Genomic DNA, 25,070 nt, shown 5'->3' on the forward strand with positions numbered 1-25,070 from the left:
ACTTCTTATTTAAGCAAACATTTGTATTTTTCAAAATTCTATTCTGATAAATTTTTATTAATTCTTGTCACTGTTTGGCTATGTAAAATGTGTTTACAAAATGACTTTAACTTGTCTAAACAAATGGAAAAATAATTTGAACTTTTGAAAAAAAAAAATCTCACTCTTTGCAACTATTAATTGAATTCTTATTTAACCACAATTCAAGAAATAAATGAGTTAACGTAAGCTTTATTTAATAACAAGCATAAATACATTCATTATAGCAAATAGAACAAGAACAACTTGTTTAATATAAACATATATAACTCAATATACCAATACAGCTCTGAGAGGTCTGTGAAAGAATAAAAGTTTAGCATTGAACACTGAACTGTAACGGATCTCTTAGAGGATAGTATATTCTAGAATATACCATCAAATATGCCAAGAAAAGCCTCCTCCTCTGTGCTGTGAATAATGGACAAGAAAAAATAAACAGCAATTATTCATTAATCAGGCAAAAATAAAATCACTTCAATAAAAGTAGAGAAGTCCCAGTCATAGCACTTTAAAACAATCGTTTTCAGGGCCCCTAATCAAAACGTAATTCTGGATACTTGTTGTTGGTGTACTGCAGTCCAATCAACTCTTCTGGCTGTGTTTTACACAACTTATTTTCAAAAAGAAACTAGGTACATTTTTTTTCAAAGGTATAGCTGAGTTTTACTATACACATTATTTATCTTTTACTAAACAGTGACTCCCTGTAATGACGCGACTGTACTGGCTGCTGCAGCGCCTGGTCTTTGTGTATCATGTCACCTGCTCTGTAAGCTCTGCCAATACATCCCCAGCTAATCAAGAGCAGCTTAATCAATAACTCACTGTTTATGTTTAGAAACAAATAAAGACATTCTTTAACAAGCTTCAGCAAAGTTATACAACTTATACAATGCAAAGGACGTTTATGAACAACTTCAAGTTTCGCACAAATTTAACTGGAACCACATGGAAGATATGTTAAGGGCTAATTAATGGAGTGATAGAAACATACAAAGTAATTCTAGCAGGAGCGCAGCACTTCAGTAATCTACTTCACATAGAAAAACCCTGACAGCAGGAACAGTTTGTTGAACATCTCTGCACATTGAGGACTTTCCATAACTAAATAAAACATAAATTTTACTCTTTGCCAGAAAATCCTGAAGGAAAATGTCCGGCCATTGGTCTGTGAGTGTAAACTATGGCACACTTGCGACATGCAGCGGGACAGTGTTGTAAACACACCATCAAGTCCACTTCTGGCTAGCCCAGAAGAGTCTGTTAGGTGGTATACAGTCACAATATTAATATCGACCATGTAGTATGGATGAAATTAATCAAGTTGATTTAACTGCATTGCAAATTTACACAGTTTTAATGAATGCTGATGATAACCCGTCTTAAAACACTAAGACTTGGGACGACAGATCCTGAGTGGAACATCCCTAGATTATCAGTGAGATTAGATTACCTTTTATGAAGAGGCAGGTTGGAACTGGATGTTGCATTCATTGTAGAGAAGAAATCCAACCTTCTGCTAACCTGTTCACCCAGAGTGTGTGCTGGGAGTTTTTCAGGTGTTTTTACATTGAAGACATCACTGAAAACATTTGGTCTCTACACAAAGTGAAAGACAAGAACACAATAACTGTACAACTCCCACAACCAGGAACAACGATAAGAAGCAACATCGGCACTTCGGATCACGTTCAACTAGCAAGTCAGACAATTTTAATTAGCAAACAAAAAGAATGGAAGAAAAATGAGCTTCACATGCTCACACCTGTTTATCCCAGTCCAGTGCAATCCTCTTCTGTGATGTGAATGACTGACTGATAGAAGAGAGTCCAACATTCCTGATTTCAGGACTTGAATGTGAAATCGACCTAAGACCAGCATGAAATTGAAAGATGTTATTAGATGCGTGTGGTTTTATGTTACAAATTCAGCTGTAATAAGAAGCAAAATGTAATCCTTTTTTGGGGGTCTAACCTCAGTGATGTAGTAAAAGTGGTCATACAGGGCTCTGCTTGTGAGCTGCTGATCAGCACTGGTGCTGTCAAAAAATAGATAATAAGTAAACTCATAGTCATTACAATTATGGAAAGCAGGGTTGTATAGATTACAGTTTTCTGGCCTATCATCGATCTTTTAAAAGCCTGATTTATTATTACAATTTTGGTCTATATTGACTTATTTTCTGAAGAGTCGCTACATATAGAGACAAAGTCACAAAGTTGGTGAAAGTTGCATGTTTAACTAGTGTTAAACTAGTTAAACATGCAACTAGTTAGTTGCATGTTTAACATGTTAGTTGCATGTTTAACATGCAACTAACTAGTTTAACATGCAAGTTTAACACATGCATGTTAAACTTGCAAGTGTTTAACATGCAAGTTTAACATGCGCCCGTCTCCAATCTCCCATAATTGAGAAAATTGGCAAAGATTTATTGGTGCATCTCTAATGGAGAGATACTCCAAAAGTCTTATTGGTCATAAAATACACAAAAACTTTCATAAAATAACATGAAATATATTTTTTACATTACATTTGACTTAAAATGTAACTACCTGATATCTTGTTTTGAACATGCTGCTGCACCTGAGGCTGAAAGCTGCTTTCACATGGGGGTGGTGATGTTTCACTGGCATTCAGCAAGTTTTCATCATCAAAATCTCTCCAGTCATCCCATTCATTTCCCAGGTCAAAGGTGACACTTGGTATTTGGAGAGATGAAGGACTTTTGTAGGGTTTTTTTTGTTCTGGCACCGCAGTGGACCAGCCTGACAAAGCTGAGCTGACTGTGCTGATCTGGTTCGGAGGCGGTCTGGAGCCCGAGCTGAATTTCAGGGTCATCCACTTTGAGGAATCTGGACAGAAAAATTATACAGAAAACAGACAGGAAGTAAAATAAAATATAATTGTAGAGTTCTAGAAAAGTGCAGCATGAGATTTCAACTTGCTACATCACAAGTGTTATTTATTACTATAAAAAGAACAAATGTATGGCATTTAACATACATGATACATGACATCACAGAATGTGCCATATTATTAAACAAAATTAAATAGTTACGCAGAACATCTGTACTTTGATGATAAGCAGGTGCTGCAGGAGAAGTTTGGGAAGTCTCTGCCAATCCCTCAGAACCGTCTTCTGCAGAGAAACGGTAATCTGAAAAAGAAACAATACAACAGTAGAACAGAAAAAATAAATGTACACTGTTGAAATCAGGTAAGTACAATGGTAGGCCACTGGTCAAAAAACAAAAGGAGGAGTAAATTTCTGCCTAAAAACTCTAAAACACTTTTGAGTTTCAAATGTTGAAAGTTTTCAACGGTGGTTATTATTAAGAATGGCCAAAGATGAAAACTGGCCACAGTAGATGATCATCTGCAAACTGATGCACCTCTCATGCTCTGTGTTACAAGGTTTGTGGAGTTTAAAATACTCTTAATGCTGCAGCTTGTTTACCTCTGTCAAAATCCTCCAAAGAAACTACATCAGGCAGCTCAGCGTAGTGTTCAGCTGTCAGCTCCATGTCTGCACTTTTATACTCATTTCCTGCATGCCTGCACATAAACACACAGAACTAAAGCTTGCAATAACAAAGTTTACTCACAAGATACTTGTTTTAGCATTTATCTAGCCACAACTTTTCATCAAATAGATACCAGAATAAGCTAGGGATCATGTCTTATTGTTGTGAAAAATTAAACGAGAAAATCAGATTTTCAAAAATAAAACAAGAAATGCAGATCTGCTAGAGCTGCACAATGTGGAAACATAAGTTTCAGTCAAAGCAGAAAAAAAGAAAAGTTAGGACACCAAACCTTTTACTAGAAAGCTGAAAAATATTGTCTAGTAGATCAACGACCTCATTTCTTCTTTGAAATATTAAACTTTCTACATGTAAATATCTAAATCAAAAATGGAATATATTGGGTGTACCAATTTTATTTTTATTGTTTGGTCTCTTGTCTAAAGGTTCTCCAAGATATTACAAGCATTTTAGTTACAAAAACTAGCTAAACAAAATTACCCAGCTCTGATGGATTGTATTTGTAATGAACGAATGAATGAAATGTAAATACCAGGAGAAAGAGTGAAGTGTTTCTCTGGGATTGTAGGCAAACCTCTTCATGTTGACAGACAGAGGCTCTTCACTCATTTTTATCTGATGATCACAAAACATGAAACATTTACAACATGAAGCGCATATATGGCAATATTAAACTTACTATCTTACACGTAAAGATATTTACACCAAACCACATTCAAGGTTTTTGATAAAATGAACTTTGAAAAGCACATGTTTAGCACATTTAAGGATTGTTCTTATTAGAACAAAAATGAACAGAATCAATGAAAAATCTGCAGAATATGCCAATTTCTTTTTTTTAATCAGTAGATTAATTGATAATTACATTGGGTTTTACATTTATGCCTTGAATGAAGAAGACAACTCTGTATACCTTTCTATGTTCTTTCCTATGTTTTCTGTGTTGATACAACAGTTGATCATCAGAGTTTTGTACTTTTAGGCCTGGACGAGTCATAAGCCGGTAATAAAATGCTTAGCAAAAAATAAATATTGACAGAAAAGCATAACCTTGGAAACTGGACTAAAAGTAAAAGAGTAGTTAATTTCGAAACTCTGATAAGTCTTTCAGAAAACTACAACAAAGTTATAAAGCTATGATAGACTAACATTTAAGCAGAGAGACAGTGCAAAAATCTTCTTGTCTACCTTAAGGCGTTTGACAGGGGTCTGTGCAAGTACATCAGACCTGTTCCTCAGGTCCTCCAAGTAAGAGGAGAAGCTGGATTCATGGTTGGCTGACCTTTTCTGTCCTACAGCAACACCTACTTTACCTAACGAGGAAATATAGAGGTGTCAACACAAAACTGACAAAAGGAAACGTGAATTACACAGGCAGACACATAAACTGGGAAAAGTTATATGCTTTACTCACAGCAGTCATGAGCACAGAGGTTCTTATTTTTGCAGAAATGATTGCACTGTCTTTTACTGGCTGAGTCTGATCGCACACACAGGAAAAAAAGTCAACTCGCTGCATTGATGTAAGGAACAAAAACTATTTTACCTTGTTACATCAACCAAAACCATCATTATTAAACTACTTTATATTGCCTAGCTTCTTTGCAGATGAGGCTTTTTGAGTCTCAGAGCAGTTTGAGTGTTGAGCTCTCTGTCCAACAAGATTATCTGTTTTGCATTGTGGAATTTTAGTCCCAAGATTTTGGGCTGCAGCAGAGTAGTACACAGGAAACTTCAGCTGGATGTCCAGACCCACTGCAAAGAACGACAAAGTCAAGTTTAACAAGCTCTGAAAATTCTACTGTTTTTATGAACGTCTACATTTACCAAAAAAAAGAGCTGTAACTGTAATTATTTCCCACCACTGAATTTTCACCTACAGAATAAATGTTTTCAAATTACAGATTTATATGACTGAACTGTGAACAACGTATATTCCCTGTTCATCTCTAACATGTGAGAGAAAAAAACTTTTGAAATGTTTGTTGATATATTTCTAAGTAGAAATGTATCTAAAGATTTTTCCGTAGTTTACCATATTCTGAGCTGATGAGGTTGACACTGATCTCATTTCCTTTGGAAGCCTTTGGCACATCTATCTTTTTGGTCCAGCTACCAGACTTCAGCAGCAACGAGTCCCTGAAGAAACAGAGATGAAAACACCCTTCTTAGACCAGCTTTAGTCTGGCTTAAACTCCAGTTGTGTTTTAGTACAGCAACATTAACCAAGGGGAGCGTTTCTCACTTGAGTTTGTGTAGAATGACTACATGGTTTTCAGAGTTGCCAATGATCAGAGAGACGTAGTGATGGTCTGGAGCTGTTCTCCTGGACAGCAGCTGGGCTTGGTTTTGTAGGGTCACCTTTACCACAACCTCAGCTGTGGCACTGCTGTACCTGGGCAGCTACAAAAAAAACAAGAAGCTTAAAGACAGAAGTGCGGCGATAACAGAGGTTGAAATCACTAGTTTAGGATAGAAATCTATTCTGAAGTAATCAAAATGGAATAGTTCAGTAAAAAAGGAGGGAACAGGGGTTAACAGAAAGTTCTCTATTTACTCTGGTTTGGCTATCCTTGCCTAGAAGTCATATTTACGCCAAACTAAAAACTGGATCTCAAAACAACAACAAAAAGTTTCTCAGTGACAAAAAGTCAGAGATGTTTTATTGCTGCATTTGATTCGCCTGCAGGTCAGAGCTTGGAACTGGGAATGAATTCAGCGTGTTCTAGCTGTTGGTGCTAACTGCTACTACAAACACAGGCTGATAATAACATACCACATGTCCAAACTCTTTTCTCACTTCTTTTAAATAGCCTATTGTTTTGATGAAAAAAGGAACATTTTGTACATTATTTTAATGATCCTACTCCCTCTCAATTTCTTTGGATCAAATATGCAATTATTAATAAGTGAACAGTATTTTTAAATTTGTCTTAAGTTTGCCGTTACTGTACAGTATGTTATTCTTAGTGCTGTTTTTAATATTTTTATTTTTATGTCAATCTATATGCTACAATTTGCCTGCTGTCACTTTGTTTCTCAATAAGGATTATTCTATTCTATTCTATTCTATTCTATTCTATTCTATTCTAACATATTCATAAGAATGTATGCCACTGGTTTATTAAGTCATAAATCTAAAAAAAAATTATATTTACACTTTACAACAACTATCACTACATTCTATATCTGCAGCGGCAGCCATGTTGGATACTAAACTTGGAGTTGATGTAATTTTACAGCTTCCTTTGTCTTTACTAAAGTGAATTAAGAGAATTTTAATAAAATGTTTGTTAATAAAACAGAAATGAAATTCTGGACAGGAAATGTATCCTTTAAAAACATAAAATGATTCAAATAAATACAAAGATGCTTTTCTGATTCTTGTTGCTGTGAGGCTCACCTGTTCCAGGTTAATGTCGTACTTTGGAAGATGAACAACAGATTCTCTGATTTGGTTTCCAAATGGCGGATGTCTGTTAAGAATCTGCATTGGGACAAAAAATTGTTGTTAGCAGAAAATGAGGCAAAAGGTTAAAATCAAAACAAGTTTCAAATGAAAAAAATTTCAATTAAAAGCAGCCACTAAACTTACAGTCATATTCTAATTCAAAAAATGTGAACGTGCATTCAGACGAGGCTTGAAAATAACCTCCTAAAAGTAGGTAGTAAACATACTTTTCATTAAGCTCACACTACTTTATTAAACATGTTTTTTTATTGGTCTGATGTCTAATTTTAAATGTCTTGCTTTTATTAGCTGCCAGTGGTAAAATCATCATAATTAACAGAAAAAAGGCTGCAGTTAATCTATATAATGTGTTTCACTTAGTTATTTAAGTTCCTGAAATGAATTAACTTTTTAATAATATTCTAATTTATTGAATGGGTCTGTATATCATAGTGCAGTGAAACACATAACAGCGTATGGTTGTCAGAGGTTTCCAGTAAAAACGTTAGAGTGGCTGACCAGCTCCAGCTCTCTGGGGTTGGTTTGCTCTATTTTGCTGAAACTGGTGAGGCCAGCATTCACCATCGCAGTTGACAGAGTCAAACCTGAAGGACGGTGAGACACAGAAAAACATCAAGTTTAAGTTAATAATGTAGAAATTTAGACATAAAAAGGTCTTGTATGGGTGGTCTTAGAATATATTTTAGTAATGTAGTCCTGAATTTCGCCATTTTATGATGCATAGTGTGGCAATGCACTGACCTATCTTCTCCATCTGTTTGGAAACAAAAGGTGAGTTTTCCCACAGCTTAGCTCTAAAGCACTTAGCTAAGATCAGGGAGTTAAGTGCAGCACAAAACCCAGTCTTAGATTGCTGAGTAAGAAACTCTGACAAGCCTGTTGAGAAGAAAACACAAGATAAGTCAGAAAAAGAGGCCTCTGCAAAGAAAAAGAAAAAAAAAACTGTTTACTTTTTGCCATTTTTATACTCACATTTGCTGATTCGCATCCCGATTCTGAAGATCTTTGCAGTCTCTTGTATAAGACCAAAGTCTTGAATTGAGATAGAGTTCAACTGAGCCTGAATTAAGCTACAAGAAAACATGGATCAGAACCATTAAAGTTCTTGAGACGAACATCTTTGCATGATATTCTACCAAAACACACCGACCAGTTCACTTTCATCTCGCTGTTTTTGATCTTTCCCTCCAGTGGAAATCTAAAAGAATACATCCAACAATCTAACACTGCTATTACTGTATCTGGTGAGACATACATCAAGAACATGTTTTGATACGATACTTTATAATCCTTCAAAGGAGTCTGACCTGATGGTGGCCCTGTTCTTGTCTCTGTTCAGGGTGTTCAGGGTTTTCTTTTCATTTACTCTCAACTGAACATCCCTAAACTCCTTGCTCTTTGACATCAGGTCAACCTGCGCACAGAATGCCAAAGACTTTTAAACTGGATCCATTTTTGCATTGCCACCCTTTAGTGAAAGTGCTCTCTAAAATATTTGCACCAACAAACGTCCTGTTTTAAGTCAAAGCACACAGAATGGGGATTTTTTTTTCCTGTAGCACAGACAGCCTACCAGGTCAGGCAGTGTTTCACTGCCGGTTACTCTGCTGAACAGCTGCATTGTTTCAAAGGCTACACAGTACCTCGCCATCAACCTGCCAGCTTCTGTTAAAATACAAGAAGCGTCTTCAGATAAAAAACATAGAAACTCCTTTCAAAGCACTAAGTTACCATGCTATGTTTCTCCACCTGTGGGTTTGATGTTGATATCCTCATCCATAGTGATCAAATCAATGGCTGACAGAGAGTTGAGGGTCTTCAGACACAGTTCTGAAAAAGACAGGATAATCCAACTGGGCAACACTGTATTTGAAGGGGTGTGCATAAGAATGTCATGACACTGTCAAGTATGACAAAAACACCTGTAGTGAACATAAAGTAGTCTTCGTGAATGTTTATGACAGTTGTCATTAAGTGTCATTCAGTAAATACTGACATTTTTAATGCAAAATTTTGCATTAAAAGTCTCAATATTAAAAGTGACACTTTTAATACAAAATAAGAGTGTTAATCTGTTCCAGTTTTGCAGTGACACTTTGCATTAAAAGTGTCATTTTTAATGCAAATTAAAAGAAACATTATTTACCAAATGACACTTAATGACAACTGTCATGAACATTCATGAAGACTCCTTCATGTTCATTAAAGGTGTTCCGTTATGTTTATGTTATTATATGTCATATTAGTCTTATGCACGCCCTTCAAATAAAGTGTTACCTCAACCTTTACCTTTGACTAGAAGAATACTGCTAGCACTTTGCTAATATCTGGTACTATTTTAATCAGTTTTAATGTATTTGCAGGTAATTGATCAGTCAGCGCTCACCTTGAAGCTTTGCTTCAATACCATATCTGTCTAAGTTGGTTGAGAAACCTGAGTAGAAAGTGAGAACATAAAGGAGTAAACATCATACTTTTTTATATTTATTGTATTTATGCTAAACGTCAGATGTCTGTATCTGTATCAGAAGTGAAAAGAGTGGATTGGTGCATCCCTAGTTTTAATATGAGAAAAAGGATGTGTATGCAAGGCACTGAGGAAGATAAACACTTGATTTGAATTTATGGGGCTGACCGTAGTGAGACGGGTTCTTAAGGGCTCTGATGTACAGGAAGGTGGAGCGTATCCAGTCTAGAGCCATGTTGACATCACTGATGGTCTGGAGAACAATCTCAGCATTCAGGTGCTCCACCAAGTGACTGTGTAAGCTACAGGAGCACAGTGTGTTAAAATATTATCTGTATTGTGGGAATGCTTCTGCAGGAAAGAAGGACAGAGAAAAAAACAGGGGGGAAAAAAAGAGGGGCGGGGAGTAAAAACAAGCATGTCTTTGTCCTACCTGCTCTCAATGATCTCTATCCCATTCATAAGTTTCATGTACTTCTCTCTGGTGTGAACCTTGGTCATGATCACTGCAGTTGCTGATGTATCAAACTGAGGGGTTGAAATGCAGTGAGAAAGAAGGTGTAAAATGTCATTGTATTAAAAAAAACAAACTTTGCAGTGAGAACAAAAAAACAGAAAGTGTCCCTCAAGTTTTAACTGTGTTGGTACCTGAGGCCGCCCCGCCCGGCCAATCATCTGCAGGATGTCAGCCTCGCTGTACTCTTCACAGGAGCCGGCAACGTACTGCATCGTTGACTTGATGACAACCAGGTGAGCAGGAAGGTTCACCCCCATAGCCAGAGTCCGGGTTGTAACTGGGACGTCACAAACAGCAGGGCACCTTCAATTATTCAGCCTTCTCTGCCAATTAGGTTTATGGGCAAAATTCTAACTGGCCAATGTGTTTGCGATAAACAAATTACATAATAGCAGCTTAAACAGGTAAGTAAAATTATTTAAATTATTAAAATAAACAATTTAAACATGGATTTGATCCAAATTCAACAGTAAATCTTGTAATTACTGTAATCTCAAACTTATTCAAACCCCTAAATAATATTCTTCATAAGTTTGGGACCACACCTGATCCCTCAACGCTTTGATTAGTTACATCAGGTCTGTTGGCTTTAAAGGGGGGGTACTTTGCAAAAGATTATTTTTGAACTTATCAAAGACATACTATACCTGGAGTGTTGCTTTGATTTGAGAAATTCTTTAATCCCCATGCCCACCATTTGGGGGCATCTGTTCCTACAAAGCACCGCATATTTACCCAAAGTTCCAGCTTGAAGTTTTAGGCCCCAGGTGAGCTCTCAGCCCACAGAGCAGCACTCCCTCAGGACTCCCCCACTCAGTTCCTCAGACTAGTGGCAGCAGCAATTAGCAAACACTGAGTAGAACTGCGCATCTGCTGAGCTCATTATAGGAATTACTACTCAGTCCAATGTTTCTAAAACTGTTGTAAACGGCATCATGGAGAAGCATTGCTACGATGACATGCTGATAGCGTAGTGTCAGGAAGAGTAGGAGCTTGTTAAAGAGACAGAAGTCAATTTTAAGGCGTCAGATGCAACTAAAATACTAATTTTGCTGTGGGGGTTGAACAATTTTAAGCGTACCTGTAAAATGTACCCACATACTGTAGTTTTCTCATCATTTTGTAGAAGAATGATGGAAGAGAAGTACAATAAACTCCTATGACCTACAGACCTTGTATTTGCTCTTACATAGGACAGGCAGGTCTCCCAGGGTGAAGGCCTCTTCTACCAGCTTCCTGTCAGACAAGTCAACGCCTGCATGGTGGTAACCAACTCCTAACATCATCAGATCTGGGCCAAAAGATTAACACAAAATGTTTTATGTAAACACATGTGGGTTCTGTCAGATGATCCAGACTTTAACAGGTTCATGTTTCAATTCTGAGTTATTAAAAAAATAGGTTATTTAACCAAATAGTGGACAGTTATTAAGCAACACAGTTTTAGAGCAGTTCACAGGAGCTGCTAATTAAATAGGCCATCAAGCAATACAACTACACTGCATTATTACTACTTTTATGCATCGGCATATAATAGTTTCCCAAATGTTTGGTTTAACATGTTGCAAGGTGCATTACCTCTCAGTTTTGAATCCAGAGTAGAGTTTGCATATGTCATCAACCTGCAAAGTCAATAAGATATCATAAGCACAGCAGAGTAGCCTGTAATACTCTAAAGAAATCTACAACATATTGTTATTAAATTATTCGCACACATAGACATCAGAACGGTGCACCTTTGCTTGTGTTCAAAGCTCATTATGAATCGGGTATCCTTGGCCAGAACTGCAGCCGACTGCTGAGCTCCTTTCCTTGTTGAGCAAAACTACAAAAAGGAAAAATGATAGGAACAGTAACCAGAAACAGGGGAAAAGTAATACTTTAAACTAAAAGAATATTGCCACCTTCTATAAAGTCATGTAAACAACTACGACACTGCACCACATACTTTTAATTTACACAGTTGTTAATAAGACTAAATCACTCATATTTTTTCACAGGACTGTATAAACATGAGAACTGAAATAAAAAATATTGGAAAAACTAACAGACATGACCAATACAAGACCCAAAGGTTTATGATATCTATATATATCTATCTATATATTTATATATAGATAGATATATACAGTGGTGGAGAAAGTACTCAAAAAATTTACTTAAGTAAAAGTACAAATACACAGACAAAAATGTACTCAAGTAAAAGTAAAACTACCGCATTAACATTTGTACTTAAGTAAAAGTAAAAAAGTACTGGCTTTTAAAAATACTTAAGTATTAAAAGTAAAAGTACTTGCTGAATGCATTACCTAATCCCTAATACAATATCATTTAGTGAACCTATCTTATTTAATTTTAATACATTAGAAATGTGCCATTTTAATGAACAATGCCACAGATAAAGCATGATTTTATTATGTTTACTCTGTAACATAGTTTAGACTTACAATATGTGATTCTATGCATCATAATTTCAGGGATGGAAACATCTTGTCTCCTGTCCTAACATAGCATAAACTTCACTTTTTTTTGCCATTAGTGGCTTTTATTTTTAAAGAAATCCAACAGAAAGAGGATGGAAAGAAGGGGGGTGGATCAGTAAAAATCCGTCCAGAAGAATCGGATCGTTCCTGAATGTCATATCAATGCAGACTTTGGTCACAGCGTTGTCCCATATATGCGACGCCTCTGTCAACACCTCCACACAATAATTCAGCATGAGTGACAACTTTTGTAGAAATGTAGTGAAGTAGAAAGTATCTGTACTTAAGTACAGATACTTAAGATACTGTACTTAAGTACAGTATCTGTACTTAAGTATCTGTACTTAAGTACAGATACTTAAGTATCTGTACTTAAGTAGAAAGTACAGATGTAGTGGAGTAAAAGTAGAAAGTATCCATTATTAAATCTACTTAAGTACAGATACACAAAAATTGTACTTAAGTACAGTATCGAAGTACTTGTACTTCGATATTTCCCACCACTGGATATATATATCTATATATATACTATATATAGATATACTGTATATATAGTATAGATATATGCTATATATATATCTATATATTGATATAGATATATTGATATAGATATATAAAATTGTATATCATGATATATAACCAGTATTTCCTCACTAATCTACAAGTTGCGTTTCCACAGTTGCTCATCCACAATAGTTAGCTGTTCTACCCCTTTATTTTCTGTTTAGTTTGGTAATTTTCATAAAACCAGTGGGTTTTATATTTGCCCTTCTGTTTTTAACCTCTGCAAGCCGCTTTACTTTACACCTGTCTGTATGAATACTGCTAACTAGTAAGGCTTGATTGATAAATAATAACTTACCCTTTACATTGCCTCTCAAGGATTACATGAAAACACAAAACACATTAAGTAACTGTCACCTGCTCCACTTACCACTAGCGTAGGCTTCTGGTCAGAGTACGTCTGTATTATGTTGGCCATCTTGTAGTTGAGAGACAAATCAAACTTGAACTCTGTTTGTGTCCCACTGCAGGGGAATCCCAGGACCACCTTCCGAAGCTTTACTGGACGGTGGCTCTCATCCATACTCAGATAGGAGGCCGGCTCGCTCCCATTGGAGAGCCAGTCAGCTATCTAATAACCCAAGCAGTTCTGAAGTCAGTCACAGATTACTGATGCTGCCAAGACAGATCTCTAACTGAGCATGTTTCTTTGTGACACTTACGTCACATATGTTGGGGATTGTGGCCGACACAGCCACTAATCTCATTGTGACGCCTGCCTCTGGGTTCTGAGATGTCCTGTATGAATTCACTGCCTTCATTCTGCTCACCACCACTTCCAATGTGGCGCCACGGGTTGCATCCTTCACCACATGAACCTGGAAATACATTTTTTTTTATGCTGGTTAAATCCGGGAACCTGTCTGGGATTTAACAGGAAGTTGACCAAATCTTTTTTATTGCATATATTTTATTAATAATAGATGCAGCTAAAGATTTCTGAAACATACAATGCTTTTGTCATGATGTGAGGTTGAGAGTGGTGAGGGAAACGCAGGCAGGCCCCGGTTGTCATGATGAAAGTGGATTTTTAATAATGAAGACACAGGTAGCAACAAGCAAACAGCGATAGATGACAAACGAACCATAGACAAGGACCCGACAAGGAACACATACAACAGGTGGGACCAAATACATAGGGAGGGTAATCAGAAACGAGACACAGCTGGGAACAATCAGGACGGCACAGAGACTCACAGGGGAAAACGGGACACAGAAAATCTCAAACTAGCACACAGAAAACACAGAACCTAACAGCTTTCAGAAAGTATTCAAACCCTTTCCCCTTTTTTATTATCGGAGATTCGACCCAAATGAACATTTCTGGAAAGGCCTACAAAAACAGGCTACCTATCAACGCAACATATCCAATTTTACTGAGCTGAGATGTAGTGTCTTATAATAGTGACACTGATCATCCACCAACTAGCAGATAAAAAGGCACTAGTCATTTTTACAAGTGACGCACATTGTGAAATAAGTGATGTTACACACTGACCTCGTCAATAAGGAAGAGTCTAACAAGCTGCAGCAGAGAATCCTTCCATTTCCTTGACATGCTGTCCCACTTCTCCTAGTAACCAAACACAGCAATGCTTTAACTACTGAGGGAAACAACAACGGTTTTACATATCAGAGGTTTTCTTTTGGTACTCTCGTTTGAGTAGCATCACACACAGGCGTGGTCAGGATGATGTGGGAGTCATGAATCTCGAACAAGTCATCGATCTCTGTGTCACCGGTCAGCTCCTTGCAGGTCAGCCCCAGAGGACCAAACTTCTTGCTCCAGCTGTCATAACACTGGCTGCAGAGCGCTTTGATGGGAGCCACTGAGGAGAACAAACACAAAGTCTGCCCACCAGAAACAAATTTATAATTTTATTTCTATCTGTTTTGCATTTTAACACAAATCCCAAAGGAAAATATTATTTTGATGCATTATTTTAGCAAATGATTGGGCTTTTATTATTATTATTATTATTATTATTATTACCGATACTTAGAAACTGTGGAGTACTAATTACTTTTACAAATTTAGAGCATTCTTAGAAAGTCCAGAGAATACTTACTTATATTTATCTAGCAATATACAGTACTTACTTAGCAACCCAGAACAGGTATTAGAAAAAAACTTAGAATCCAGGAAAACTACCTTAGCAACTACTTTTTAGACTCCTATTCAAACCCAGAAAAGGAATTAGGCCTTATACTTACTTATACTTATCTAGCAACCCTGAATAGAAGTATCTAGTTTACATACTTTAGATCAACACTATTAGATTATTTTTCTTCTTTTGCTCTTGCTTTTGGTTTGTCATTTGGTTTGTATTTCCTTTAGTTCATGTAAAGCACTTTACATTTCCTTGTTGTTGAAAATGTGGTATATAAATAAAATTACTTTACCTTACAATGATGTTGTGTGAGTACTAAAACTGAACTGATCAGGCATTTCTTGGTCGATGCCTATTTATTTATTTTTTTACATCTGACCTGCTGATTCTGATTTTGAACAATTCTGTTTTTAAGGACTAAGTACAACAGAAAATGAAGAATTGTGATTGTTCTAATTCATATCTTAAAGCATACTAACTTTTCTTGACTGTCACTAAACTTAAAAAAAGCCCATCAAAGATCATGTTGTTGCTTGGTGGGTTTATAGACTAAAAGTAGTGAGAGTTTGTTGGCCTAGCCTATTTCCTGAATAACAAAATAAACTTCAGGTTTTCAGTATTTGATGCGCTGCATATATTTGTAACCAATCAGATCCAACCATAGAGAAAATTGGCCTATATATTGGTCTCACTATACACAGCTTTGACATCTCTCCATGGTTCCTGAGTCTCCATTAACAGGCGAATGATGGCGAGCTCAAACAGAACCGTTTTCCCCGATCCAGTCGGAGCACAGGCTACAAAGTTCTTGTTTGTGTAAAGAACCTGCAAACACAGCAACAATTCTAACAGTATTATGTTATTTATCTTATTTAGCAATATGTTTGTACGGTTTCTTTTAACACTCACATCATCCAGAGCTTTGGATTGGACGTAATTGAAAAAGGGGAACTCGCTAAAGATGGATCTGAATTTCACTGCTGTGTTGCACGTTTCAGGAAATCACTCCGCTTGTTTCCAGCGTAATTCAGAGGTGGACAAGTAATTTCCAAAAGTCTTTATGTACATGAAACAAACAGGAAAGGATACGGATTTCTGACACGGGACGCAGAACTTCAGAGCCAGAAGATCCTAAAATGGAAGAAACCAAAGACGATGTTTGCTTACAGCCACATTATTTGCACAGCAAAACACAAAATTTTACCAAGTTTCTGGCTTAGTACACTTGGGAAAAAAAACTAACTTCAAGGTTACTCTTCAGCAAGTTGTAGAAGCTTGATTCAAGTAAATAATTATGTAATATTGATCAAAAAGTAGATTTTATTAGTTATAACAATACAATTTTCCCATGTTGTAAGAAATTTGTTTTGCCAGTGAAACTACTTTTTCTTTCATCAATATTAAGTAATTATATATTTAAAAAATGCTCATTGAAAAGTTACTTATAAGTTAGTTTTGTCTCATTTCAAATGTACCAAAAAATATTTGCACTATAAACTTCAAGATTTTATGTTTTTGAAGTGAATATTTTAATAAGATAAATGAATCAAACTAAATATTCTTTTAAGAATCAGTGAGTTCAGAAGCTCCATAGTATTACTGTCTACATCTTCAAGTGTTTACCACCTAGTCACCAGTTGGTTTCATTACAATGAAGCAGTCAATGAAGGGAGCTCACATTATAATGCCTCATCTTACCCAGACACACTATGGCAGCTTCTGCCACAGTCAGTAATGGGAATACTTATCATTACGGGTGTTATTTGATAAACTGAGTGTGTCAGTGTGTCAGTGTTGAGCAGAACCTTGGATGTGCAGCGGTTGAGGTGTCATGGGTGGAACGAAGGCTTTCTTTGCACCCTTGTACGGCGTTTCTGCATGTGGCGCCTGTTGCAGGGGTCGTACGCTCACCGCAGACGAACAGGAGAACGGAGGAGCGGCTTTACCGATGGCAGCCTGTGGTAGTTGGAGAGCAGGAGGCACGGTTGCCATGGCAACTGGGTTGAGAAAAGTTTGAGGTCTGGATATTTTCTCGCCGCCGCCGCCGTTCCTGCTGCAAGACTTGAGGTCAACGTTGGTCGACAAATCGCCTGCGCCGCTCAGCGCAGGACTCCTGAACAAGCTGTTGAGTGTGGAAGGAGAGAAACTGAAGCAACAGCAGGAAGGTAGAGGAAGAAGAACGACTGCTGCTGAGCCGTAACAGAGAGGGGAAAGCATTCAGGCGTCTGGCTTCCAAGACCAGTATGGAGGACGGCTAAACATCATATTTTGTTCTTTTGCAAAACTCTGAGAATATTTACAGCACACCTACTTTAAGGAATCAGCAATATATTTTAATGTTCCACATGGCTCTATTGCAATAAATCAATTAATCATATAATAAATGAAAACAAGCTGGTCGATAATTTTCATTTGCATGATTTGTGGTTTTTGTCTCTCTTTCTACCTAACACTGAAGGACAAAAGACTTCAGTCTGGTGCTTTGGTCTCAATGAGACCTTTTATTGGAGGACAATTTTGTTTACAGAGACTTCATAATTCATGTTGTTTGTTATTTCTGTTGCTTTATTTAATTATTTTAGATATTTAAAATGTCTTTCAGTTCAAGTGTTAAATGCTCATTTGAAATTAAAGCTTATTGATATTTGAGAATGTGTTCTTGCATTATTATGCCTTTAGATACTTTAAAATTGTGTCAAAATAACAATGTTATCGTTTATCCAGATAGCTTCTGGGACAATTTATCATCAAGCAAAATGTGTTATTGTGACAGGCTTAATTCCACATACACCTAGAGAAAAGCAAAACATTGTGGATCTGAATAAAACAAACATATGGAAGAAATCTAGTCTTACATTTCAATGCACAACATTGAATTTCTATCCTGTCCAATTATTTGACAGGATAGATTTCATCATAAAATAGATTTTATGATTATATTATTTTTTTCAAACTTAAAATTATTTTAATTCTCAAGCAAAAATTTCTGTCTCAAGAGACTATATATTTATTTCATAGAATCGTAGGTTTCACATGTGAAAGTGAAAAAGTATTCATACTTTTTGAACTTAGATACATTTTGGAATGTTATAACCACAAGATGAATTGATTTTGTTGGATAGATCAACATAAATATGTTTTTCTAAAAAAAACAACAAAAAATCTAAAAAGCATGGCGTGCATTTGTATTCACCTTCCCTTAGACAACACATTGTAGAAGCAGAGTATTCATGATACTTCTGTATCATGAATGATTTATTTCCAAGCCCCTCCAGAGCCTGATGATATCCTGAGGAGGTAATTTAGTCATGAGTCAGCTGTGTTGGAGCAGCGACACATCTGCAGGACACTGGCTCCTGACGACTGGAGCTGCATTATGGTAAAACATTTGAAAACTCTTTCCACCATTAATGTGGCACATATCATGCATTGATTTGTTTGCTTTCGGAAAAACAAAGAAACCTGTTATAAAAGCATAAGTGTGCACAACCTTGTATCTATTGTGTATCTATTTGTACACCGCGACTCAGGGAACTTTACATCATTTCTCAAATCCTTTCTCCAATAATTGGAGAAAATATAGAAAAACTGAGACGTATATGGATGTTTCTCCCAACATCCATATTCAGATATCTGATATATCTGTTAGGAAATATGCCTAAAAATGATATAGGGTCAAAATGCTCACTTGTCTTGTAACTGCACACATAATTACTAGTGTAGACGCCAACTAAATAAGCCTGAATCCTGAATTCTAATCAAAAGGTACTTCAAAAAAAGTATTAATCTTATGCAACTGGATTTTTGCATTTTTTTCTTTCGTTATATCGGTCTCATTACATTTGTAAAATGTTTTTGAATGATTTGTCATTGTGTAACACTTTCACATTTAAAAAGGGATGTGTGCAGTTCTTTGTGTTCATCTATCATATAAAAATCCTAGTGAACTGAATTCAAGCTTGTGGCTGTAACAATGCAAAATGAGAATAGACCTTCAAACTTTAGCAAGGCACCGTAGTTACAGACAGTAATCCTGTTAGGTAAGGCATGCCTGAATAATGGTCTGTATCTGCCTGCTGGGAAGACCAACTCTGTTGATCTGCTGTGTATGGATACAGGCCATGTGTACTTAAACATTTCAATCACATTGCAGTCATACACAAGAATTCATGTGTGATTATTTCAGAAAACAATGGCAGTAGTTTCGTTAGTCCAGTTTATTTAATTGAATTCTGATAAGTGAGTGGCACTTGCCTTCTTCTTAAAGGTAGACCAGGCAAGCATCTGCTGATAGCCGCATGACAAGAGTCCAGCTGGATTTCATCTCCACCTCCGCCACTCAGAAAACTACCGTCAGGGTAATCCTTTAACCCCTCATCACCAGAGCAACCATTATTTCCCCTGAGGTTGCTGGTGCAATCACCTTGAGTCTCCTCAAATCTTCTCTCTTCATCATTAAAACTGTAGAAACGGTTGATTTTTGACGAAGAGGCATTGAGTCCTTTAAAAGGAGGCTGGAACTTCTTGGGTTTCTGTGTGAAACCTGCAAATACATAAGGAATTAGAAAATGCATGAGCTCTTAACGTTATGGCTTTCAGCAGTGCTTTCCTGACATAAGAAATTTGGACAGAACTTTGTTATTAAATTTGTACTGATGATTGGGTGGATTTAAATCAGGGCCTGAAATTTAGTGATTATTCTTGAAAATCTGTCAGTATTAATGCGGGAAATCCCATCAAAAATATTACAGCAATGTGCAATAACTTGGACATTTGCGTTGGAGCCATGAACTAAATCGAAAAACACTTCTGCTACCCGCCTGTCGCGCTCTCCATTCCTCTCTTTAAAGGGCGGATAACACGATTCTGACATTTTCTGTCATGTTTTATAAACCACACCAGATTATTTATATAGACGTTAAAAACGCGCTTCAATTACAGTACTGTAATGAAAAAACCCCGCTCCGTTTTAGGTAAATTGAACGGGATGTGGCGGCGCTCACCTTGTGAATGCGAAGGCGGATGTGACGTTTGCGCGAGAAGGACCGCCAGTTTTGTTGATACAAAAACAAGCAACTTTCAGCAGACAGCCGCAAAAGTCGTTATCGCTTAACAATTGCGGCTATGCCTTCGCGCTGCATCGCGGCGTTTTGCTCCAACACTCGTGAGGATGGTGTGAGTTTATTCAGGTTCCCCAAGGAGCCTGAGCTACTTTCGAAGTGGGTGAAGCAGGTCAGACGTACCCGTGAGAACTGGAAGCCCACCCAGACGTCTGTTCTGTGCTCGGAACATTTTGAGTTGCACTGTTTTGATTTTGTTCCCGTATTAAAGGAGTCGCTTGGGTATTCGGTTCAACACAAGCGCGTGCTGCTACCAACAGCTGTACCTACAGTGTTCCCCTGTGGCACAGCTGGAGCCACACCGAGCAGCGGTCAGCATGGCCAGGGAGCGAGTACCATAGCTGGTCTGGTGAGCACGACCACATCCCGCTGGATATCCCAACCCGCCCTTCGGTCTTGCATAGTCAAGCTAAAGAAGATGCAGGTAAGATCCGAGATCTTGTGTATTTAAGTAATGTAAACATGACAATTATTTATTAAATCTTACAATCATATCAGAATTAGGATGGTAAAAACATTGAAGGTAATCCCATTTCCCATTTCCCTTGTCTAGAATATCACTTCGTTATATGTATTTAATGAAATAACTGCTGATTTATAGTTGTTAGCTGTGTATACACACGCGCGCGCGCACACACGCACGCACACACACACACGCACGCACACACACGGGGCTGTCTATTGATTAAAAATATTGACATCTTCCTACCATAATGGCCTAAGTAAATTTTTGCCAAAAGTGATTATTTTTCAAATGCTTTTAATGTACCATAACATTGTTTTGTTTGTACGAAAATTTTGACTGGTTTCTGACATTATTGTTATAGCCAATAACCGATATTTACCAATATATACATAGCCACAGAGGTTGAGCGGCTAAAGTCTTTCCTCTGTCTACATCCCCCAGAATGCTGTGCGGCTCCGGATCTGAGTTCAGTGATGTTGATATTGATTATGTGTGTGTATCACAATATATATTGTTATTCTCCAGCCCTATATTGTTGCAAAATTACATGAAGTCTACAATCTTGTTATTAGCACTTTAAGTACGAGCTACTTCTGTTGTCCCAGCATTTCTCTTACTAGCAAAACTAACAGCTCTTGGATTTAACGATTTTAACAGTTTGGTAATCAAAACATGGAGCACATGTTAAAACTAAATGTAACTTTGTGTCAGCTGAAGGGGTGCCCTGTGCTGAAAAACCCCACAAGAAGAAATGGCACTGGAAGTGTCAATGACGCCTCTGACAACTGAAGAAACATCAAGTGAAGCTGAACTGCAGAACTTTCATATCTATTAGCATGATCCATGAATAGCAAATCTTTTAGGGCTTCTACAAGAAGTCAGATATAAAGCAGTTTATTAAAGTAAGCAGAGAAGAATGTTTCTTAATTTAAAACATTACATACTGTACAAGGCAGAGAGAGATTCAGCCTCCTGTTGCATGTCCTGAGTGGCTGGGATATGTTTAAGAGGTGGAGGTTCATCTAACTGCCACTGACTACCTTCCAGAGGAAATGGTTTTCTGTCAAAATAAGGTTCAGGGAAAAAAACAGGATCATTTCCCCCAGAAAGTGGACAATAAAACTCTAATTGTGCAGTGGATCTCTAAATACTTACACCTTGTGTACAGTAGGCTTCTCAAAAAACAGACTGTCCAAGGACAGCGTGCAGTCATCTGCATCAAACATCACTCCAGGTAATGCAGACTGTCTTTTAAATGTGAACCACAGCAAGTTAATCAGTCAGCCTGCGTACTGGCGACAGAGGTTTGGCTATAAAGAAAATAAGAACAGAATAAGTTTCCATGCCACAGACTGACAAATATTTCTCTTATCCTTAAATGTAGACCAAGGTCCTTTTTATGGTGCAATTAGAAGCTCATAGATACATTTTAAAGCATCAAACAATAAGTTATCGTTATGTTCTAGTGCTATTCTCTTAAAAGATCCAATACATTTTTGAATAGTTTAATATGAAATAAAGTATATAAAGTAATAAAACTTATTTTAAAAAAATAAGCTACCAGTTTGAAAAGTGCTCCATTGTGATAGCAGGCAATGTTTTTTATTCAATCAATTATCATTTCACTTATATACATTTAAGCCCAAAAGTATCATACCTCTAACAGATTTGGACTTAAAATTATTTGACTTCAATCAAGAAGGATAGTAAATAAAGAGACTCCTTAAAAGTCAATAAAACAATGTAAAAATGATTATGAAGTTTAAAAATATATCTGTTTTATCTATTTTTTATTCTAAAAAAATGGAATGTCAGAAATTATACCTATCATTAAAGAAAAATCTTTATTAGTGTTACAGCTAACAAAACCTTATAATTACTGTCCTTTCTGGCATGTTTCCACTTTAATTTTATGCTTAGATGTAGCATTAAATTATGACCTAATGCACTTCATATAATTCAACAAGCAAAAATAAAATCCAGTTCATATAAGTCACAAAAGTCATGTTAATATTTAATCTAAAAAGCTCAAATTGATCTTCTTAAAATCCTAATTTAAGCATTCATATATTCAATTAGTATTGTAAATGTAAATCTGTATTAGCAGAATTGAGGTATATCAAAGATTTAAAATAAAATGGTTTAACATTGCTGAAAAAAAGTTATGACATTCAGTAGAATTAGCACTCAAAATATTAGTAGAATTTTACTTGAGCATATACTTAAAAATCAAAACAAATACACTTTTTTTGTCAAAACATTAATAATTATTGTGCTATTCTTAAAGCAACAAGTGTAATTAATATCTATTGCTTCTTTTTTTTAACATAAAAGAAATTGAACAATCTAATTCAAAAAATTGTTAAAGGAATACACTTTTTTAGCATCTTGTCGTCTGCTATCAGGGTGAATCTGCTTGAAAGCCTAGATCAGGGCATGTTTTCAGTTGTTTTTATAAAATTTAGACATTTAGAAGTTTAGACATTTAGATTACTTTTTATATAGTGGGATGAATAACTTCAAATTTTTAAAGACCTCTGTAAAGCCCTTACCAGAGTCACAAACTACTACAGTTATCTTTGTGGAGGCCTCAGGTAGCTCTTTGGATTGCAACACCCTTACTTTACAGAGAGAAACACAAAACTAAATACCTGAGGGGTAAGCAAAGAAAAGGTCCTTAAAAATGCTAAGTAACCAAGTTGTCACCATGTACACAATGCATACAGACTGTACATAGTTTTTTGCTATTTTAAGTTGTGATAATTGCTAGATTGTTCCAATTTATTCCATATTTTTAAAAGATTTTAAAAACTGTTGTCTTTGGCTGGCTCGTATTGTATAAAATTGTATACAAGCATTGCTAAAACTGATATTAAATAGATCCAATATGTTAAAAATAACAGCAAATACTCTTTTATGATACCTTTTTTGAGGTATCCTAATTTTTTCAGGACCTTATGCTCTGTGACCAGATAGCCTAAAATTAGCAAAGCAAGTTAACACAATTTTAACAATGTATTTCTCTGCTTTGTACTTCAAAACACTGAAACAGCATGTTCTGTTAAAAGCTATGTAATAATGTTTGCGTGAACAAATTAGTGACACACAAAAAATAATTTTTACCACAACTATCACAATTTTTTTATGCCAGGCAGCCATATTGGATTTCGGTGTAAATGGTTAAACCTTAGATTTTCAAGCCCCTCCTATTTATTTTTCTAAAATAAAAAATAATGGCCTTTAACGTCTGATTAAAATTAAAGCATGTCCTTCAATCAATCAAGTCATGTTAATAGAAAACTATATGTTTTTATTTTGTTTTTTGACATAAAACAACAAAATGTAAAGGCATGTTGAACAGTTTTAATATGACAGAAGGCAAGCTTGGCATTAACGTGGCAGTATTTGTTGTACTGTTATAAGTCTGAGAACGACTGTACAAGATGGTGTGTTTATACGGTTTTTAGCTCAAATGAATAATTTTAATAAGTATTACATTTACTATTTAATAAAACTATTATCAGTTTAGAAGCTGTCAACGTGTGTCACACGGCATTGCTAGCTTAAGTTAGCTAACTATGACGCCATAATGTTGGTTTACCTACAATGAATAACGACATAATTCATTCTAAATAATATTTGTATACGTACCTGTAACAATAAATATATACGTCCATATTTATTCCAACATTGTTAGGTACGTCTGGAGCATAAGCCTTCACCCTCTCTATCAGTATTCGACAGTGTTGCTCTACAGCAGCTGAAGGTTGAACTCCTATAACGCAGTAGCTACTCCATTTGCATGGTTTTGTTTTTGACAGGTCTTATGTTCAGATGTCACCAGAGCGCTACACGTGAAAACTGTGAAACAGGTCGGTCTGTGACCTGTTGGGATGCTTTTAACAGAGTGTAAACGCGTCTTTCTTAGGAAAGGACGCTAGACAGGGGACTGGACAGGAAAATTACCGGTCACAAAAACAACAATGGCCAAAGAAAAGACAACCTTGGGCAGATGGTGGTAACATATCAACTCTCCTGTTGGAAGATGATTCCTGTCTTTGCCTTATTGGCAGCTGTGAACAGGGACATGTTTGAGTCGCAAACGTCCAACCCAGACAGAAAAGGGATGTTCAATTTATCTAATAGAATCAAACGATGTTTAACCGCCATCACCTAAAAAAAATCTGCCACCCAAAAGAGATGGTCATTAACTCAGGTTTTTATGCCTCCTATCTGGACTGAACCATTACGATGTCTTTCGGGGGAGCATGGCGCCGCCG

General features: G+C 36.5%; 1 protein-coding gene across 2 annotated transcripts; it reads right to left on the reverse strand.

Annotated features, from left to right (window-relative positions):
* Nucleotides 1-118: 118 nt before the first annotated feature.
* On the reverse strand, nucleotides 119-24,954 carry hfm1 (helicase for meiosis 1). 2 transcript variants are annotated; one of them, XM_008433357.3, is made up of 40 exons: nucleotides 24,442-24,954; nucleotides 21,946-22,100; nucleotides 21,735-21,850; nucleotides 19,459-19,747; nucleotides 17,010-17,326; nucleotides 16,294-16,335; nucleotides 16,114-16,184; nucleotides 15,897-16,029; nucleotides 14,771-14,922; nucleotides 14,592-14,666; nucleotides 13,756-13,911; nucleotides 13,464-13,664; nucleotides 11,783-11,871; nucleotides 11,625-11,668; nucleotides 11,236-11,337; nucleotides 10,178-10,323; nucleotides 9,963-10,057; nucleotides 9,698-9,831; nucleotides 9,449-9,496; nucleotides 8,812-8,892; nucleotides 8,636-8,727; nucleotides 8,370-8,476; nucleotides 8,213-8,260; nucleotides 8,035-8,132; nucleotides 7,804-7,938; nucleotides 7,561-7,646; nucleotides 6,994-7,077; nucleotides 5,836-5,993; nucleotides 5,626-5,729; nucleotides 5,184-5,345; nucleotides 5,005-5,070; nucleotides 4,779-4,903; nucleotides 4,123-4,205; nucleotides 3,503-3,600; nucleotides 3,119-3,202; nucleotides 2,598-2,897; nucleotides 2,017-2,080; nucleotides 1,808-1,910; nucleotides 1,496-1,641; nucleotides 119-450 (listed from the first exon to the last, which is right to left on the reverse strand). In XM_008433357.3, the coding sequence occupies exons 2-40, from the start codon at nucleotides 22,014-22,016 to the stop codon at nucleotides 405-407; spliced, it is 4,551 nt and encodes a 1,516-aa protein (XP_008431579.1). In that variant the 5' UTR covers nucleotides 22,017-22,100; nucleotides 24,442-24,954; the 3' UTR covers nucleotides 119-404. The 2 variants fall into 2 exon arrangements, with proteins under 2 accessions (XP_008431579.1, XP_081454179.1); XM_081598053.1 differs by having other exon boundaries at nucleotides 15,897-16,184.
* Between the last annotated feature and the right edge of the window lie 116 nt (nucleotides 24,955-25,070).

The sequence above is a fragment of the Poecilia reticulata genome, chromosome 17 (assembly GCF_904066995.2).
Source record: "Poecilia reticulata chromosome 17, P_reticulata-male-v2, whole genome shotgun sequence".
NCBI classification, from domain to species: domain Eukaryota; kingdom Metazoa; phylum Chordata; class Actinopteri; order Cyprinodontiformes; family Poeciliidae; genus Poecilia; species Poecilia reticulata.